This window comes from Monodon monoceros, unplaced genomic scaffold, assembly GCF_005190385.1.
Source record: "Monodon monoceros isolate NGI ecotype Baffin Bay Population unplaced genomic scaffold, NGI_Narwhal_1 Super_Scaffold_2, whole genome shotgun sequence".
Classification (NCBI taxonomy): Eukaryota; Metazoa; Chordata; class Mammalia; order Artiodactyla; family Monodontidae; genus Monodon; species Monodon monoceros.
This window is the reverse complement of record NW_021703776.1, coordinates 90150607-90172210: the sequence shown is the minus strand read 5'-3', so window position 1 is coordinate 90172210 and position 21604 is coordinate 90150607. Positions and strand designations below refer to the sequence as shown.

The 21604-nt window shown below is 42.7% G+C and overlaps 1 protein-coding gene across 1 annotated transcript in view; it reads left to right on the top strand.

Annotated features, from left to right (window-relative positions):
• SVOPL (SVOP like) overlaps positions 1–21604 on the top strand; it is a 71971-nt gene that overhangs the window by 9741 nt on the left and 40626 nt on the right. Inside the window, 8 exon segments of the mRNA XM_029233275.1 lie at positions 1557–1620; positions 5828–5953; positions 6996–7127; positions 14466–14539; positions 18758–18770; positions 18772–18964; positions 19636–19747; positions 20454–20535. Of these exon segments, the coding sequence (XP_029089108.1) occupies positions 1557–1620; positions 5828–5953; positions 6996–7127; positions 14466–14539; positions 18758–18770; positions 18772–18964; positions 19636–19747; positions 20454–20535 (796 nt within the window).

The window sequence follows — 21604 nt, the reverse complement described above, 5'->3', positions numbered from 1 at the left end:
AAATTAACAAGGCTCCTCAAGCTGTTTTCTCCTGGGTGCCTTGGAGCAAGTTGCCCTTAGAATATATTAGGAGATGTCAAAGCACCTAATTATTACCCTAATGTGTTAGGGAAAGAATCATTCTTCTCTGGGGGCATAAGTTAAGCATCACTCTGTGCTCTGGAGCCCTAAAGGCGGAGAAGTTAAGTAGAATTTGAAAACATCCCTGAGGAAGCAGCTCAGTAAATATGTTAAAACTCCAAACCCTGGTTAATAACTGCAACAGATAAGAACAATTAGAAAACAGATGAGATATAAGTCCATTTGTTCTCCTATTCAAAAAATTAATATGTACTTAATTAGAAACCTGTGCTTTGACTGTCATCATTAGTTGGAGAAACAATTTGCTTTCTCTTGGGCGTATTTTAATTTCCCACATATGTTTTAGAAAAGGGAATCAGGCTTGGCAAAATATTTTGACAGTGTTTCTCTTGGTGAAAGAAATGAGGCTAATATCTCTTACATGGCTGAAGGTTTAAAATAACTTTGGGAATAAAAATGTAAACAGAAGAGCACTTAGAAGTTTATTTTATATTGTTTTCTTACATGGGTTAATAATTGTATTTTGGTGTGTGATCGTACAGGGAAAAATCTCTCTTCTGTTTTTCTTTACACACTCACTCAATAATTCTGCCAGTACTTCACTTCTGGCACCAAACGTGTGGATTTCTTTACACGCCAACAAATTCTCCAACACCCGCTGGGTGTCCTATAATTCCATTCAATTCTGACCCTCGCTGGAGTTTGCGTAGACCCCGCAGGTTTAGGGCTCGGTCCCACAAGACTGTCCTCCACTTCAGACACCAATCACCAGTAGTAGGTCCCCAGGTTACCCACAACTTGTCTGACTTGCTACAAATTGGAAGTTCCCACAAACTCCTCAGGTTCAATAATTTGCTAGAGTGTCTCAGAGAATCCAGGAAAAGTTTACTAATTGCAGATCTATTACAAAGGATATTTTAAAGGAAACATAAATAACCAGCTGAGGAGAAATACACAGGGCAAGGTCTGGAAAGATCCCAAGAACAGGAGCATCTGTCCCCGTGGAGTTCGCAGTGCACCGCCTCCCAGCACATAGCTATGTTCACCAACCTGGAAGCTCTCCGAGCCCGAGCCCTGTATGTTAGGAATTTTTATGGAGGCTTCATCACATAGGCATGATTGATTATTAACTCATTTTCCAGCCCCTCTCTTCTCTCCAGAGGAGTGGAGGTTAGGGCTGAAAGTTCCAAGATTCTAATCATGGCTTGGTTTTTCTAGACCAGCCCCCATCCAGGACTCATCAAGAGTCTCTGCATTAGAACAAATGATGCTCCTATCACCCAGGAAATCCCAAGGTTTCCAGGTTAGCAGGAACCAGGGACAGAGACCAACACACCTATTTCTTATCATTTTACAATGATGAATATTTATGTTTTTGAATTCTTTATCCCTGTGACAAGGAAAATTACGATTTTTTAAAAAAAGTTATTTGGTTTTATAAAAGCATGATTGTGTTTTCCCCCCTTCCTGTTTAGGCTAATCATAAAGACTGAATTTTTGCCTACAAAATATCGAGGCTATATGCTCCTCTTGTCTCAGGTAAGGTAAAATGGGAATTCTTCTGATCACTCTTCTGATCCTGTAGGATATGGTGTACATGGTGTTTCTTCTGGTTGGTTGATTGTTCTTTGATTAGCATACTCCTATTACTTGGTACCAACCAAAGAGCATTAGGGATGCTTGACACCAGAAGTCCAATTCCAAGGTTTTCTGAGCCAGGATGTATATCATCCAGCAGCAGCATTTAGAACACAGTAACCCCTTCCTTAGGAAACATTCTGCTGGCTGGTTTCACTAGAATGACAGAAGCTCAGGAATGCATCTGGGATGAACGTTCTCTCCCCACTGGGTCTTCGGTGGAGGGATACAGCTACCACCCCTTTTAGAGTCTCCCTTATGGATACTCGGGTCTGCAATTCCATAACTGGCTCATGCCTGTGGGAACTTCTGTAATTGTCTCCTCCCAGCTGAGCCATTTATCCAGGTGAGAAGGTGGGGATGCGCCCCCACCCTCCTCAGACCCCTGCTGGCTACTGACTAGAGGTTTTGCATCCAGAAGCAATCTAGGTGCCCTTGTACCATCTTTGATGTCATCATTATCCAAAAGCCCTGACTTTCAGAGCCCAGGAAAGTGATGACGCTTCCCACTGAAGCATCATATGTTGGGCAATAAATAAGGCAGTAGGAGAACATTTTAAATTTTATGTTTAATTTTTCTGACACTAAATTTAGGCAACAAAAAAAATTAGAAAAACCCTAATAAATACTGAACGCTAACTCTTTACATTCTTCCCAGCTTTCTTCTTCTGATCTTTGTTAAGATGAAGACCCATACTTTCAACAATTAGGGGTTAGATTTTACACTTAATGGTATTTAATGGGCACAATCCTGTTCAAGCTCATCTGTGAACATTGTCTCTTCCACCTGCTACTCATTCTTTGTCCTGTTTCCTGGTTATGTCTTCTCCTTGCTGGTCTTATTTTCCAGGTCTCCTGGGGTCATCTACTGATAATTGAGGAGTCCAGTGGTTTTAGCTATCTATGTACCTATTACCTCCCCCAAAATTATCTACAACCAAGAGCATCTCCTTGAACTGCAGACCCAGGTGGCCAGTTACCTGATAGCCACTTGAATATCCTGCAGGCTCCTCAAATACAACATTCATAGACCTGATCTCTTCATCTTCGTCTGGAGCCTCTTCTGTCCATGTCTCCACTGTCATTTCATAGCAAACTCTGTCCCCTCAGTTTTCTGAGCCACACATTCAAGAGCTGTCCTGGACCCCTCCCTTTATGTCATCATCATTCAATCAATCACCAAGCCCCACTGACTCACCCCCTATTAGTGGACCTATAACTCCAGTGTCCATCAGCAAATCCTGTTGCCTTTACCTCCAAAATGTGTGCGAAATCCATCAGATAAAAATTTTTTTTTTTTTTTTTTTTTGCCATTTCACTACTAAAATCCTTTTCAATGCCACATCACCTCTTACCTGATCTACTGCAATGGCTTATTACTGGCCTTCTTACACGTTGCCTCTTCAGAAAGATCATCCCTGATCATTAAAAGTCACTCTCCATCACATTACTTTCTTTTTTTCATAGCCTTATCACTTTCTGAAATATTCTTTTTTTTTTTAATAGAATTCTTTGGTGATGAAATAGTCACCCCTTAATTAGCCCCCCAAAGGGTCTTTTTTTTTTAACATCTTTATTGGAGTATAATTGCTTTACAATGGTGTGTTAGTTTCTGCTTTATAACAAAATGAATCAGTTATATATATACATATATCCCCATATCTCCTCCCTCTTGCGTCTCCCTTCCTCCCACCCTCCCTATCGCACCCCTCTAGGTGGTCACAAAGCACCGAGCTGATCTCCCTGTGCTATGTGGCTGCTTCCCACTAGCTATCTATTTTACGTTTGGTAGTGTATATATGTCCATGCCAGTCTCTCACTTTGTCACAGCTTACCCTTCCCCCTCCCCATATCCTCAAGTCCATTCTCTAGTAAGTCTGTGTCTTTATTCCCATCTCGCCCCTAGGTTCTTCATAGGTTCTTCATGACTTTTTTTTGTTCTTCCTTAGATTCCATATATATGTGTTAGCATACAGTATTTGTTTTTCCCTTTCTGACTTACTTCACTCTGTATGACAGACTCTAGGTCCATCCACCTCACTACAAATAACTCAATTTTGTTTCTTTTTATGGCTAAGTAATATTCCATTGTATATATGTGCCACATCTTCTTTATCCATTCATCTGTTGATAGACACTTAGGTTGCTTCCATGTCCTGGCTATTGTAAATAGTGCTGCAGTGAACATTTTGGTACATGACTCTTTTTGAATTATGGTTTTCTCAGGGTACATGCCCAGTAGTGGGATTGCTGGGTCATATGGTAGTTCTGTTTTTAGTTTTTTAAGGAACTTCCATACTGTTCTCCATAGTGGCTGTATCAACTTACATTCCCACCAACAGTGCAAGAGGGTTCCCTTTTCTCCACACCCTTTCCGGCATTTATTGTTTGTAGATTTTTTGATGATGGCCATTCTGACCGGTGTGAGATGATATCTCATTGTAGTTTTGATTTGCATCTCTCTAATGATTAATGATGTTGAGCATCCTTTCATGTGTTTGTTGGCAGTCTGTATATCTTCTTTGGAGAAATGTCTGTTTAGGTCTTCTGCCCATTTTTGGATTGGGTTGTTTGTTTTTCTGATATTGAGCTGCATGAGCTGCTTGTATATTTTGGAGATTAATCCTTTGTCAGTTGCTTCGTTTGCAAATATTTTCTCTCATTCTGAGGGTTGTCTTTCGGTCTTGTTTCTGGTTTCCTTTGCTGTGCAAAAGCTTTTAAGTTTCATTAGGTCCCATTTGCTTATTTTTGTTTTTATTTCCATTTCTCTAGAAGGTGGGTCAAAAAGGATCTTGCTGTGATTTATGTCATAGAGTGTTCTGCCTATGTTTTCCTCTAAGAGTTTTATAGTGTCTGGCCTTACATTTAGGTCTTTAATCCATTGTGAGTTTATTTTTGTGTATGGTGTTAGGGAGTGTTCTAATTTAATACTTCTTTTTTTTTTTTTTTTTTGGTATGCAGGCCTCTCACTATTGTGGCCTCTCCCGTTGCGGAGCACAGGCTCTGGACGCGCAGGATCAGCGGCTATGGCTCACGGGCCCAGCCGCTCCACGGCATGTGAGATCTTCCTGGACCGGGGCACGAACCCATGTCCCCTGCACCGGCAGGCGGACTCTCAACCACTGCGCCACCAGGGAAGCCCTAATTTCATACCTTTACATGTAGCTGTCCAGTTTTCCCAGCACCATTTATTGAAGAGGCTGTCTTTTCTCCACTGTATATTCTTGCCTCCTTTATCAAAGAGAAGGTCAAAGGGTCTTTTTTAATATTCTCTTCTCTCCATCTCTGTGAGGTGGAATGGAGTTATCATCTACTTCTCATCTTCTGATGGGAAAATAATGCTCAGAATAACACTCAGAATTGTTCTAGTTCCAAATTCATGGGGCCTGGTCATAGGTGGCTCTCATGTTATTTGTTGATATAAAATGATCTCAAGATAAATTTTTCAGTACAAAAAAGCAGTGTTGAGAAATATTTTTACTATGTTACCATTTGTGAACAAAGAGCAAATATCCTTATTAGCTTGTATATGTTTCAAGCAGCTTTGGAAGGATATAAGAAACTGGTGATATTGGTTTCTTTGGAGAAGAGGAACTGGACAGCAGGGAACTAGGAGTAGAGGCGGGTCTGTTCACAGTGCTCTCCTTTGTACCTTGAGTTACGAACCAGGGAATGTATTATTTATTCAAGAGAAGAAAGTCAATGTCTTGGGTCCCAGATTTGTAAAACTTTGGTGACATTGCTGACCCCGTCTTGCTGAGTCTTCTACTTATAGACAAGCAAACAGAGTCATGGAGAAGTGAAGTAACTTCCCCAGTTCATCCCGGTCCTGGAGATGGTGCTGCTCCTTAACTAAAGCCTCTCTCCCATCTCACCTTCTTTCATTCTTTCTTTCTTTTCTTTTTCTTTTTGGGGGCGCAGCTTATGGGATCTTAGTTCCCCAACCAGGGATTGAACCTGCACCCTTGGCAGTGAGAGCACAGAGTCCTAACCACTGGACCGCCAGGGAAGTCCTCCCATCTCACCCACTTACAATGCAGAAGAGGGTGGCTCCTGGCGGGGGCTGTGCAGCATCAACAGGAGGACATTAACCTTCCCTCTCCCCCAGGTTTTCTGGCTAGCCGGCTCCCTGCTCATCATCGACCTGGCTTCCGTGGTCATCCCCACCATCGGGTGGCACTGGCTCACCTGCATCACCTCCATCCCTGGCATCATCCTCATCATGGCCTTCATGGTAACCAAGCTCATGGGCTCCCTCTTGGCCTCCCCCTCCAGCTGGCCCAGTGGCCTTGTTGCCCCACAGATATCTTTCTCATGTTCACCTCTCTCCTTATTTAAGTATGTGTCTCAGTTGGCTCACTGTGGAAAGGGTGTTTTGGCAGAGTTAATGCACAAGCCCAGTCATGAAGGTGTGAATGCAGAACATGTTTGGGGGAGAGCAGGCAGGCTGGAATGGCTGGAATGTGGGGCGCTGGTGGGAGGCCGGCTGGGAAGACAGGCCTGCGTGCAGATTACAAAGGGCCTTGAGGACCAGGGGCACTGGGGGTTTGGAAGGGGTTATGTACTGGGAAGCTGGTACATGGCGGTGTGGAGGCTGTAGGAGGGAAGACAGAAAAGGTCAGAAAAGCAGTTAGAAATGATCAGATTAATCCCAGTGGGTGATGAGGATGACCTGAACTGCCCCCTGGCTAGGGAATGGTGAAGAGGATGCTGCTGGGGAAGAACCCACTGGCCTTCATTGCGTGGAGGTGCCAATGTCCCAGCATCAGTGGAGGGCTGTGCTGTTTTCTGAGTGTGGTGTTCAAAATATGCCGTAATCAGTGGGTTGTAGGCCTCTACAGTCAGGATGGTTCCTCCACTCGTGGGTGCTGGAGGCCCTGCCATGGTCACCCTTTAGGTTCTTGCACTGTGGGAGGTCCTGGGATTCCTGGGGGAGTGGCCGGGTGATGGAGGAGTGGAGAGGCGCGAGGGACCCCGGGCAGCGGCTGTTCACACATTGGATGGAAGAATTTCATTGTGTTAAGTAGGTTGGGTCAGACTGGGGTGAAGCTCTGTATCAGTCCACTGTCGTCCGAGATGGGACAGCGATAAGGAGAAGGCAACTTTTTGTTCCGCTAGGGTTGCAAGAGTACACCTGCTATATTTTTGCTGTAAAGCTTGCTACATCCTTTCCCATCTCGGGGAACTGGGACAGTGTAGTGTATGGAACCGTGATAGTGGTACCTCTGAGGTCCACAGCAGTTGCAACTCTGGTGTTCTTTGTCATCTGTGCCCAGTTTATTCCTGAATCTGCTTGGTTCAGTGTCTCTACCGGGAACACTCAGGCTGCCCTGGTTACACTGGAGCGCATCGCCAAGATGAACCGCTCAGTCATGCTGGAGGGGAAGCTCGTGGAGCCTATCCTGTGAGTTCTTCTCCTCCAACCAGGGGTCGCCAGAAATCCCCTTAGTGGTGGAAGGCTAGAGGGAAGGGCAACCGATCCCTCCAGTGCGGAAAAGAGCAGAGGGAACTGATACTAAATCCAGCTCCACCATGAGCCAGGTAGCGCTGTTACCTACTACCACTTTTTAAAAAAAAATTTATCGAAGTACAGTTGACTTACAATGTTGTGTTTAATTTGTGCTGTACAGCAAAGTGACTCTGTTATACATATATATATATTCTTTTTCATAATTCTTTTCCATTATGGTTTATCACAGGATATTGAATATAGTTCCGTGTGCTATACTGTAGGACCTTGTTGTTTATCCATCCTGTATATAATAGTTTGCATCTGCTAATCCCACACTCCCACTCCTTCCCTCCCCCTGCCCCGCCCCCCATGCTTGGCAACCACAAGTCTGTTCTCTATATTTGTGAGTTTGTTTGTTTTTCTTCATAGATGAGTTCATTTGTGTCATATTTTAGATTCCACATATAAGTGATATCATATGATATATGTCTTTCTCTGTCTGACTTACTTCACTTAGTATGATAAGCTCTAGGCCTATCCATGTTGCTGCAAATGGCATTATTTCATTCTTTTTAACGGCTGAGTAATATTCCATTGTATATATGTGCCACATCTTCTTTATCCATTCGTCTGTTGATGGACACTTAGGTTGTTTCCATGTCTTGGCTACTGTAAACAGTGCTGCAGTGACATAGGGGTGCATGTGTCTTTTTGAATTATAGTTTTGTCTGGGTATATGCCCAGGAGTGGGATTGTTGGATTATATGGCAACTCTATTTTTAGTTTTTTGAGGAACCTCCATACTATTCTCCTTAGTGGCTGCATCAATTTACATTCCCATCAACAGTGTAGGAGGGTTCCCTTTTCTCCACACCCTCTCCAGCATTTATTATTTGTAGACTTTTTAATGATGGCCATTCTGACTGCCTACCATCACTTTTCTCATCAATGAAATGGAAATAATAACACCTTGCAGAGCTAGTCTCATGATTTAGCCCCACTGTTTATAGGGGAGAGATTGTTTTATAATTTTATGTTCCTTGTATTGGCCTTGTCTTATTGATATCAAACGTATAAACCTTATTAAATGATTTTTTAAAATAAAATTTGGCATTTAAATTCTATTGGTTCCAGGACTGTCAAGGTCAATCTGCAATCATTTCTCACACCAGCCCAGACCACCCACTTCACCCATCTGCAGGCAGGTCAGTCACAGGCTCCTGGAAGAGCTTTCCAGCTCTGTCCTGCAATCTCCAAGACAGTTTATGTGAGATAGGAATTAACCTCTTGGAATGTTTGGTAAAACTTATCTGTAAAGTAGTTTATCCCTAATATTTATTTTAAGGTGCGTGGTAACAGAATAATTGGGGGTATCAGAAAGAGGAGTTCTAAAACTATCATTCAGTTTGTGTAAATGTTAATGCCTACTTAGTTTAATACTCTTGATTGAGTCAATTTTGGTAATATATATTTTAGAAAATTGCCCAGTTCATCTGGGTTTTCCAATTTATTGGTATAAAATTATTCCCAGTGTTCCCTTTTGTTTCAAATATCTACTGTGTATGTCTTCTTTTTCACTTTTAGTATTGTTTATTTGTGCCTTCTTTTTTCTGTGGTCCTCTTACTAGAGGTTTGTCTGTTTTATTAAACTTCAAAGAATGAGGGCTTTTTTGTTTCTGTTGTTTTTCTCTTTATTGGTTGTTTTGGTGGTCTCATTAATTTCTACCCCTTATTTTGTTTACTTCTTTGGCTTTTTATGTTCTTCTAGCTTCTTGAGTTCAGTATTTAGCTCATTTATTTTCAGTCTTTTTGATTTTTAATAAACCATTTAGTTGCATTCAGCAAGTTTTGTTACAGAGTAATTTTATTTCTATTTTGTAACTGCTATGAGTTTCTCTTTAACCAATGACTTATTTGTTAATGATTTTTTTATTCTTTGTTTCTAATTTAATTGCATTTTGACCAGAGCATGTTATCAATTATTTGGAATTTGTTGAGACTTCTTTTGTTCTCTACATAGTGACTTTTTATTAATATTCCATGTGTGCTTAAGAAGAACATGTGTTCTCATTGAGCATATATATTGTTATATTCAATATAATTATGCCATGTAAATATCTGATACCTGTTCTAGATTTTGCCAGGTTCAGCTAACAGTTTTTCAATAAGACGATGGTTTTGTTAGTTTCTCCTTATAAGCCTGACAGTTTACTCCATATAGTTTGAGGCTATCTTGCTGCATCCTAGCATAAGATTGACTTATTCAGTGTGTGGATTGATCTGACTACCTGAAATATTTCTTTGTAATGCTTTGGGCCTTAAATTTTATTTTCTTTCATACTAATATGTCAGAACTAGTTTGGGTTAATGTTTTCCTGGTGTACCTTTTTCTAGCTCTTCATTTTAGCTTGTTTATGTTGCTTTGCTTTAAACATATTTCTAATAAGTAAATAGCTGATCTTGTTTTTCATTCAGTCTGAGAGTCTGTATCTTTTAATAATGAGTTTGATCTATTTGTATCTATTGTGATTACTGGCATACTTGCACTTACCTCTGTCGTTCATTTTCTATTTCTTCTTAACTGTGTCTTTCCTTTTCTGCTTTCTTTCTCCTTTCTCCTTCTATTAGATTGATTCAGTTTGCTCCACTCGCCAACCCCTACCCCCATACTTCCTTCTACTGGCTTGGAATTTACGCATTCTCTTTCTTTTATTACAGCCCTTAAATAGTGAAAATGTGCGCCTACAATAGCTAATGTCATTTGGTATCTTTATCTGCCTTCGGAACAATACAAGAACCTTAAACATGTTCATTCTGATTTGCCCATCTCATCTTCCAAATCATTTTTGCCTGGTATTTTAATTTCATATTGTTCATAAGTTGTCCTGAATGAGACATTATTTTAAAGTCAGTATCTATTTAGATTTATTAATGTTTTTATTACTTTTTTATTAGTGTCAAACTTAATTTTTACAACCACATTCTTGTATCCCTCTCCTTTTTGTTGGGTTAATTTGGTTTCACATTAAATATGTAAATGTTGGATCTATGTCGGTTTAATTGGATATAAGAAGCATGATAGAGATCTAGCTTTGTCACATCCAAATAGCTAACCAGTTGTACTTATGTATTTTTACTGAATAATCCACCCTCTATATATTTGAATCTATTGTTGAATATTATGTTCTAATTGATAGGTTTGTAGATTCAAATATATATGAGATTTATTATATAATAAATAGAGCATTTTATATTTTTGGGAAAAGGATACAGGTTAATTGTAGGTCTAATATAGCACTCTTAATTATAGTATTTTATAATACAGTTTTCATATTTAGTAAGGTACTTACCCCTTGTAAAAATTCTTTTTCAGAATCTTCCAAGCTATTTTCTCAGTCCTATTTTTCTAGAACAACTTTGAAGTGAAGTGGGCGTGAAGATCTCTTTGAGATCCTATTTTCATTTCCTCTGGATATTTACCCAGAGGTGGGATTGCTGGATCACACAGCAGTTCTATGTTTAATCTTCTGAGGAATAGCCATACTGTTTTCCATAGTGGCTGTACCACTTTATGGCAGAGCCTCTTCTTGACCCAGCTCTTGCTCCATGCCTGAGCCGGGTCCAGAGCGGCAACAGCTCTTCCCACCCACCTCCCCAAATCTGACTCTGTCAGGGATTATGTGGCAACAGCAGGACAGGTGATATCCAAATGTACAGTTCTTAAGTGTCCTACACACAAGTGAGAGGTAGGCTTTTCTGGGTGTTTCTGACTGGTTTCCCAGGACATCACTGATGACAAAAACACTGTAATCCCACTGCCACCTGGCCTGCTGCTGGACGTGTTAAGTGTGAGATAGAGTGTGCTCAATAATAATGTGAAAATGAGGATTAAATGTCCCAAACTTCCCCACACTCACAATTGTAGTTTGGTAAGGTATTCTCACTTTGCTTTGTGGAGTGTTTCCCCTAATTATTACACATGCCTCAAAACCTAATTGGGAAATAAGAAACTCAAACTTTTGGGAAGCTCCCTGGCGGTCCAGTGGTTAGGATTCTGTGCTTCCACTGCAGGGGGCACAGGTTCAATCCCTGACTGGGGAACTAAGATCCCATGTGCTCTATGGTGTGGCCAAAAAAAAAGAAAGAAACTCAAGCTTTCTTCCAAAGAATTAAGGATGATTCTGTTATTTTAATTTATTTTCTGGAGTTTGGATATAAGCCCTTGTGGTTCAGAGGTCAGGACCCTACTAGTAGGCAGTATCAGATAACCCCCACCTTCCTACCAAGATACTGACAGTTACATCTTATCTTGCAAAGCATGGTGGGAAGACTAATTAGTTGCTAGGCAACAGTGATTAAATGAAGGAAGTGATTATGCTTTGAAGAGACTGGCACATAATCTTTAAGTGGCTATGAAATTTTGATTGTCAATATATAAAAAATAAACTTTGTTGCAGAGAGAGAAAAAAATCTTAGCAGAGACAATTAACTCAAAACCATGGACAGTTGAATGATCATGAGCATCCAATTCCAACCATTTTTGATGCGTATTTTTTACTTTGAACCCAGTAGTTGTTCCAGGACTGAAGAGCACCGAGGTTGCTTCTCTCCTCTTTCCTTTTTTCCTCCTCCTTTTCCGTCCCTCTCCACCCTCCTATCCCCCATCCTTCATCCCCCACCTTCCCTCTGCCACTGTGTATTAGTTCACCTGGGCTGCCATAACAAAATAGCACACACTGGGTGGCTTAAACAACAGAGATTAATTTTCTCACAATTCTGGAGGCAAAAATCCAAGGTCAAGGTGTTACAGAGCTGATTTCTTCTGAGGTCCCTTCCCTTGCCTTTTAGATGTCCATCTTCTCCCTGTGTCTTCACATCATCTTCCCTCTGTGTGTGTCTGTGTTTTAATCTCCTCTTTTCATAAGAACATCAGTCATAATTGGATTACAGTCCACCCTAATGACCTCATTTTAGCTCAGTTACCTCTCTCTTTTTTTTTTTTTTTTTGGCTGCACCATGCAGCTTGCAGGATCTTAATCTCCCTGACCAGGGATCCAACCCAGGCTCCGGCAGTGAAAGCGCCAAGTCCTTACCACTGGGCCACCAGGGAATTCCCCAGTGACCTCTTTAAAGACCCCATCTCCAAATACAGCCCCACTCTGAGGGTTAGGACTTCAACATATGAATTTGGAGCAACACAATTCTCATAAGAACCGCCCTCCCTCCTCCAGCCTCTCTATATGCTCAGCCGTCCCTCGACATTCTCCTTCCTCCTCCCTCTCACTGTACATCCTGCCCCTTTCTCCTCCTCCCTTCTTCCTCCCACTTTACTTCTCTTGACTTCACCTTGCTGCCTCCATCCATCATGCCCATTAGATGATCTTGTTCTTCTCCACGGTGGTCTATAGAGCAAGGCCCTGTGGATACAGAGCTATAAACAAGAGACCCTGCCTTCAGGGCTCTTAAATCTGGTTAGAGAGATGAGACGCACGTAGGAAAGAATTTGTCACAAAACAGAGCCCCGATGCTTAGAGCCAGGTGAGTGGACCAGGGAGCAGAGTGCGTAGGATCCGAGCAGAGAGGTGACCATAAGCTGGTGGGAGCCACCCCCAGAGAGAAGGGGGGCAGTCACTGCGCACTGAAAGGAGAGGCAGCCTCAGGGGAGGAAGAAGGCCACTGATGGCAGGAGGAACAGTGTGAGGCCAAAGGTGGGAATGCGCAGTGAGTTTGGTCCATTGGTGGCCGTCAGAGTGCCATGCAGAGGAGGCTGGGCAAGATGCTGTGGGCAGTGGAGCCTCTGCAGCTTCACTCCCAAGACACTGAGATGAAAGGCTTTGGGGGCTGTCTGAGGACGGGTCACACCATGCAGGAGGTGAATAAGTCCACCCATTTGGATTGCAGCCAAAGGTTCAGAACCAAATGACTTATTAGGATAAAAGGTATATATTTTATAATGACATGACTCTCCAATGACACTTGGGGCGGTGAGGGGACCACAGTCACATCTAAACCCAGGGGACATGGCAGAGAGGCAGATGGGCAGGACTCAGGACTGGTGCATGGGAAACTGGGAGTCCAGACTGGCTCTGCCTCCAAACGGCTGTGTGATCTTGGGCAGGTCACTTACCCACTCTGGGCCATATATTCTGTGTTGGAAAATGGGAGGATAGGGCTAGATCAGAGGTTTTCCAAAGATGAGTAACCAGAGCCCCGATACGTAAAGCAGATGAAAGTGGAGTGTCAGTTGCTCAAGTCCACCCACAATGAAATCCAGGAACTGAGCCTGAAAGTTGGGGGCGGGGGGGGCGGTGGTGTATGGGGCAAAAGACCTCTAAGTTCTCTGCAAGCTCTTTCGGTGACAATAAAATCCAGGACTCCCAGACCACACTTCTGGACTCCCTAGAGGGGGCCTGTAATCCCAGGTCAATTTGTGAGAAAAGAATAGTTGGTTTTCAACTGAGCACCTCCTCCAGCCCCCAAGCATTCCTAGCTTTACGTAAAAATCCATTACTGCCCAATCATCTGTAACCCATCCTTACTTATTTTGATCCAAACATACTTAATAGGCACTGACTATGGACAAGAACTTTTACAAATTACCCTGATGACACACAGAGAAATTGGGCACTGTATCCTCTTTTCAAATTCAGGCTGCTTGTTTTTTGCACAAGCCTCACACTCTTTTTTATTTATTTATTTATTTATTTTGCGGTACGCAGGCCTCACTGTTGTGGCCTCTCCCGTTGCGGAGCACAGGCTCCGGACGCGCAGGCTCAGTGGCCATGGCTCATGGGCCCAGCCGCTCCGCGGCATGTGGGATCCTCCCAGACCGGGGCACGAACCCGTGTCCCCTGCATCGGCAGGCGGACTCTCAACCACTGCGCCACCAGGGAAGCCCCTCACACTCTTTTTTAATGTTAGGTTTTTTCATCTTAATGTTAAAAGATTCTCCCATCAGTTTTATAGTTGCTTTTCATGTATACTCCTATTTTCCATACTCCACCCCACCTCTTGCCAGCACTGGTGAGAAGAGGAAGAGTGAAAGGGTTAGAATCTTAAATTCAATGAGTTTTGGTACTTGACAATGATAACAAAAAGTATGCAAAGACTGATTGGCTGAGACGAATGTGTTAAAAACAGTATTTATGTGAGGGGTATCCGGGGAGCTGAGTGGCTATCTCACCCTACCACATTCCCATGTTGTTCTTGTTTTCTGTGATCTAAAATATTAGAGTCACCTTTGCCTGTCCTTAACCCACTAAATCTATTCTGTCTCCCCCTTTCACTACCCCAGGAAAAAAGAGGAAGATTTACAGACCTATTGGATGCTAAATATTTACGGACCACATTACAGATCTGGGTCATATGGTAAGAATGGTATTATTTCAAAGCTAGGTTTAAATAAACAAGCATTTCAGTGGGAGAAAGCCCACTGAAGTAAATCCCTTCTGAGTGTTCTGGGGAGAAAACACAAGGCAGACACCAGCAATGCTTTATCTTTCTGCCACCAACCAAAAAATAGATATAAAATAACAATATAAAAAGAAAGAGAAAGAAAAATATCCAAATCATCTACAAACAGCTTTTAAGTTTTTCATCTGAGTGTATGAGCTCTGTACTAACCTTTTGCAGCCTGGTCTCTTCCCTCACCACATTCCAGGAACTGATCCTTTGAGGTCACTGATAATCAAATTCAAAGGAATAGACTCAGTGGTCCTCTTTATGCAGCCATGACCTTGAGTAAGCAAAGATTTTCTAAACAGGACGCAAAAAGTGCTAACTCTAAAGGAAAAGATTGATGAGTTTGCCTACATTAAGTTAGGAACTCTGTGTCCTGAGAAATCATGAAGAGCCTGAAAGGTAAGCCACCAACTGAGAGAAGAAATTTCCAATATGTATGTCCAACAAACTATATATACATGTTCTATATATTATTAATATATATTTCTATTATATAATTTTTTTTCAACAAGAAAAACATACACAACCCAGTAGAGAAATAGGCAAAAGACTTGAACAGGCACTTGACCAAAAATGTGTATCAAATAAACATACAAAAACATGTTCAACCTTAAAGTCACCAGGGAAATGCAAATTAAAACCAAATGAGACACCATTACAAATCCACCCAAATGGCTAAAATTAAAAAGACTGAGGACTTCCCTGGGGGTGCAGTGGTTAAGAATCTGCCTGCCAATGTAGGGGACATGGGTCTTCTCCCTGGTCCGGGAAGATCCCACATGCCGAGGAGCAACTAAGCCCGTGCGACACAACTACTGAGCCTGTGCTCTCGAGCCCGCGAGCCACAACTACTGAGCCTGCATGTGACAACTCCTGAAGTCTGCACACCTAGAGCCCGTGTTCTGCAACGAAGAGTAGCCCCCGCTCGCTGCAACTAGGGAAAGCCCGCATGCAGCAACGAAGACCCAACGTAGCCAAAAATAAATTAGAAAAAAAAAAAAGTTTGAAAAGATAACCTTAAAAAAAATAAAAAATGAAATTAAAAAGACTGACCATGTTGGGAAGGATGTAAAGTAACTGGAATTTTCCTGCACTCCTGATTGGCATTCAAATTAGTACAACCACTTTGGAAAACTGTTTAGAGGTTTCTACTACAGTTGGAAGTATGCATAGCCTATGGCTCAGCAATTCTACTGCTAGATTTCTACCCAACAGAAATGCATTGTAAAATAAAATAGCATTATATTATTTGTAACAGCTCCAACTACGAACAACCCACATGCCCATCAACAGGTATAATGGATAGATTCTGTTATATTCATAAAATAGAATACTACACAGTAATAAAAATGAGAAAACTGGTGCTCTGTGCTCAACATGGCTGAATCTTACAAATGTAATAATGAGCAAAGAAAGTCAGACACACAAAATACATATTCTGTGGTTCCATTTATATAAAGATTCAAGACAGAAACTATAGTGTTTGAATTCAGGAAAGTGGTTGTCTATCTGCCTTTCCCAGATATAATCACTAAAAATAGGTAGGCGTCTCCTCTTGAGACTCTTTAATTTTTAAAATGCTCTTAATATTTGGGGAATTCCCCGGTGGACTAGTGGTTGGGACTCAGTGCTTGCACTGCCATGGCCTGGGTTCAATCCCTGGTTGGGGAACTGAGATCCCGCAAGCTGCGTGGTGTGGCCGAAAAAAATATATACTTCATATTTGGAAATTAAACCAAAAAAATATTAAAGCTACCTTAATAACAAGGAGAGATATTGTGATTATTGTCTTCCTCTTAAATATTTCATTATGAGAATTTATAAACGCACATGAAAGTAGGGAGGATACCATGATGAACCCTGATTTACTCATTGCTCAGGTCTGACAATCACTCATATCTACCCATATTTACTTCAGCTGTTTTTTTCTGTTCTGAAGTATTTTCAAGCAGGCCCTAGACTTCATGCCATTTCATCCCCAGATACTTCATTAAGAGTCTCAACTACTTGAGGACATTTTCTTAGATGATTCCAATCCTAAAATCACACCAACGAGATTAACAATCGTCACTTTAACATCATCCACTATGCAGATCACATGTGATTTTCCTTGATTGTCCCCATCTGTCTTTTACACGTGACATGTGTCTTTTACAACCATTTATAAAAATGAGAGAGGCATGAGGGGGGCTTCTGGGAGGCTGATATTCTTTTTCTTTTTTTTTGGCCACACAGCTTGTGGGATCTCAGTTCCCTGACCCAGGATCGAACCCGGGCCCTCGGTATTGAAAGCACAGGGTCTTAACCACTGGACTGCCAGCGACTTCTCCTGATATCTTTTTCTTGACTTCGATATAGGAACTTTTCTGTATGTTATGTTTATATTTCAATAAAAATATCTATTAAAGAATAGAACAAAAGATAGTAAGAAAACATCAAGCAAAAGCAAAAACCTTCCATAGCTTCATGGCGCCCGAAAGGCAGAATTCTAAAGATGATGCCCAAGAGTTCCAACACCTGGGGATTCAATCAAACACTAATTTGGATGTAGATGTGAAGGGACTGTAGATGTAATTAAGGTTATGAGCCTTAAAATAGGGAGAGTATCCTGAATTAGGCAGGTGAGCTCAATATTATTGCTTGAGTCTTTAAAAGTAGAGAAATTTCTCCAGCTGGAATCAGAGATGCAGCAGAAGAGGAAGCGCGAGGTGAGGTCGAAGGAGAGCTTCAGTGCATGAGAAGGACGCGACCTGCTGTTGCTGGCTTCACAGACAAGGAATGAAGGAAGCCTGCAGAAGCTGAAAACCACTGGTCAACAGCCAGCAAGGAAATGGACACGAGTTCTACACCCCCGTGCAGCTGGATTCTGCCAACCATCTGGGTGAGCTTGGAGATGGATGCTTCCCCAGAAAGTGGAGCAGCCCTGCCTGCACCGTCATTTCTGCCACGTGAGACTCCGCGCAGAGAAGTCAGCCAGAGCTGCTGAACTGCTGACCTCCAGAACTGTGAGATACTCACTGTGCTAAAGCGCTAAGTTTGTGCTAACTTGTGGCAGCAACTGCAGAAAGCAAACTGTTGCAGAGTCTAAGCTCCTACTGCTTGCCACATGGCAGGTCAAGAAGAGACAGTGTGTTGGGGCGAGTAATATCGACTTTATTTGGAAAGCCAGCAGACGGAGAAGATGGTGGACTAAACTCTTTTTTTGCAGTACGCTGGCCTCTCACTGTTGTGGCCTCTCCTGTTGCGGAGCACAGGCTCTGGACGAGCAGGCTCAGCGGCCATGGCTCACGGGCCTAGCCGCTCCGCGGCATGTAGGATCTTCCAGGACTGGGGGCACGAACCCGCATCCCCTGCATCGGCAGGCGGACTCCCAACCACTGCGCCACCAGGGAAGCCCTGGACTAAACTCTTAGAGAACCATCTTAACTTGGAAGAGAATTCAGGCTGCTTTTATGCTAAGGGAAAAGGGGAAGTCGGAGGGTTCAGGATTAAAGGTGGGCTGCAGACTTCCTGGAGCCACCTGACCTTCAAGGGAAGCATAACATTTCTCTGTTCTGCTTGCTCACAAGGCTGCATCACGAGGCTGCTGCAAAACTTCGAGTCGTGAGCAATTACTTTTACTTTACCACACTTATCTCTGCTTATTTGCTAGCTGAAAACGAACTTATCTACAAGTAGTAGCCATAACTAACCCAGGACCACCTGGGATGGGAACTTGCTTCAGGGAACTTAATGAGCTGTTTGGGCACAAGCCACGTTTCTCTAATATTTAACTCTTTATGGTCAGGGCTACAGTACATAAGCTGTAGAATGAGGGAGACAGTTTCAACGCAGTGTTAGTTCTGTTCTGCCTCTTACAAAACTTCTTCCTGGCCTGAGCGGTCCTCCCCCATCTAGTTCCATCCTGTTTTTTCTTGCAAATGCATTTCCCACCATACAGCCTCCGCTAAAGGGCACCCCCTAGTATCCCCTTGAAACGTGTCCCCACTTTCCACTCCCCTCCCCTCCCTACACCGTGCCTTCTACCTGAGAAGCTCTCCCCACTTCTCCCCACCTCTCACGGTGCTACACCTCCTTCAGGCCTGGTGACAGCCTTTCCTAATGTCCATCTTTTTTTGCTTCCAGGCTGGGCATCTCTTTTCGCCTACTACGGGGTCATCCTGGCCAGTGCGGAGCTGCTGGAGCGGGACATGGCCTGTGGCTTGCGGTCGGAGTCTGAGGCAGTGGTGACCGTAGGGGTCTCGGAGGAGAGCCAGAGCCCCTGCCACTGCCAGGTGTTTGCCCCTTCCGACTACCAGACCATGATTATCAGCACCATTGGCGAAATTGCTCGTAAGTATCTCTCTATTGGGTGGCTCTCTGTTTTGGGTGGGGGACGTGCAACTCAGAGTCTCAGAGGAGAGAAGAGTGACTTGTCATACACTTGACTCCTGCCTGGTAGAAATGGACGAGTCCCCACATCATGCTGAGTTGTCTCCAGCGCGGATCCGTGTGGGGAGAAGTCTGGAGGAGTGGAGCTTTGAATTAGCGCACGTATCAGTTCTAACACGCATTCCCCCACATCGTAACGTCTCTGAAACTGGGATGTGTCTCACAATGGCATGTTAGATTTCAGTTGGAAGCACTGTTTCTGCTTTAATAGACATAAAATAATGGTACTTAAAAATCAATGGCACCTTGAATTTGAAAAACAGTATAAAACATTTAAAGTATAGGTCTAGCAAGTTGGCAGTTTACAATAGACCTGCGTGCTGTAGCAAGCATCCTGGGTGTAAAACGTCCTTCGTGTACCCCAGTGCTTGTCGTTCTCGGATCCCCGTGGGAAAAGCATATTGAAGGAGCCATGAAGTCGATGACAGTGTGACTGGGTCTTGGCTGGAATACGCATGACGTTTGGATTAAGTTGCTTCTTTCTGAAATGACAGGGAGGAATCCACGCCATTGTTAATAAATTTCATTTTCTTTCAAGGTTCTGAAAATTGCCTTTGTCATTTTTTTCCTAGTGAATCCTTTAACTATCCTGGGCATTAATTTCCTGGGAAGACGGCTGAGCCTTTCTATTACCGTGGGATGCACAGCTTTGTTCGTCCTTCTCCTCAATATTTGCACTTCAAGGTATTTGCTTTCTGTTTGCTTTAAAGCAATCTAGTTTTGTGCAGTGGTTTTAATATGAGGTCTCCTGACCCATGGCCTTCAGTGGAGGTTAGGGGCAAGTCCCTTTCACCAAGAGAGTAGAGTACAGGCTGCTTGTTTGACTAGAACGATCAAACAAGCCCCTGGTACCTGCCCCTCCCCTCTTCCCCCTGAGCAGGTCCATCGTCAGCACTCACAGGACATGGGTACCAGCTTGGGAGTATTCAGTTCACTTACTGAGATATTTAGGATCTTTATGCAAAGCTTCCTGGAGAATGGAGACTCTGGTTGTTTACCAAATGCTCTGCACCATTGTCAGGATAGGGATGTAGACAGCATACCTGTGGTGGGAAAATTCATTGCACTCTGAATTTGTGACCCTAGAGTGGGCCTCATTTATAATATATATGACTTATTCTGCAAACTGTCTGTACCATTTTCCAAGGGTGGTGGCAGAGGTGTGCTCATCTTGGGGGGCTGGGCTGGAATGGCACACTCTGGGGGGACAGGATTGAAGGATTGAGTCCGGCTTTTGCTTTCGGACCCCACGGTCAGGCCAGCTGAGGAGCAGCCCCTTCCTCAGGACCTGGTCTTCAGAGATGTGTGTTGGCATCTGTAATGTCCTGGGATCGGGGCCCCAGAAGGCCCTCTGTGTCGCCTGTGGTAACGTCTCGCTCTGGTTCCCTAGTGTCGGTCTCATCGGCTTCCTCTTCATGCTGAGGGCTTTGGTGGCGTCCAGCTTCAACACCATCTATATTTACACTGCTGAGGTTAGTTTTGGGGATGGGGTTGGTTCCATCAAGGTGGGCGAGGTGAGCTACTTAGAGCAGGTGTTTGTCTATAGATCACGCATCCCTGGCTTCTGTTGACTTTTGATGATTTTCTAAAGACATCCTATTAAAATGACACCAGAAGGTTTATTTGATGGGGCCTTTCTCCTGCCCCATGGGGTCTAGTGAAAGCCAGTCTGTGAGAAGAAAGATAGGACCTTCTCCCTTTCTCACTAAACTGCATCCATGTAAAAAACAACTCTTGCCCTCATACCATGCTTCCCGAAGAAATAGGGATAGGGCCCGGTACCTGCATGTTGCTGATAAAATGCAAAACACCCTATTTCTCCCTTTTTAAAATTAGAATGTAGTTTTCGCCTTTATTCTTTTGAAAGATCACATCCCACTCTGTCTGTTGTTTGTTGTAGGTAGCTTAAATTCAAATATAATAGTAATTTATTCTTAATTTATTGAATTACTGTATCTCCTTAATACATCACTTGTGAGGAGCTTCTCAGAAACCACCACTTTAAAGAGCAAATATTCCTAGAAATAAGCAATATCTGAGTAGGGAACTTAGTATTTTAACTGGTTTTGCCTTTCGTTGAGCCAGAGAAAGTGGTGCTATAGGGACTGCTATAGCTGCATTCATCTTCATCTTGGGAAACGTAGAAGTCTGTTTAGAATACAGATGACATATCAAAACCACAGAGAAAAAGATTCTTTTCCCCTCACATAGATAAAAATAGGAAATTATGACACATTTGACATATCTGTAGTATTTCATTTAGTTCCATTAACAATCTTCTAAAATTATTGTGAATTTGTGAACTTAAAAGTCTATGTGTATCGTGGTGTGCCTCTAAAATTATATTTGAAATATTCAATTTAACATTTTGGGATGTGTTCATTTAAAGGGTCATTCCTAAGTATTTTTTCCCTGATACTTATTGCTTAAAAAAAAAAAAAGATGTGTACCTGAAGTTGCTTGTCTTCTGTTATTTCATCTCCTAGAATTGTCAAAAATGAACAAAATAAATTGATATTCGAGCAAAGATCATCTGTATGT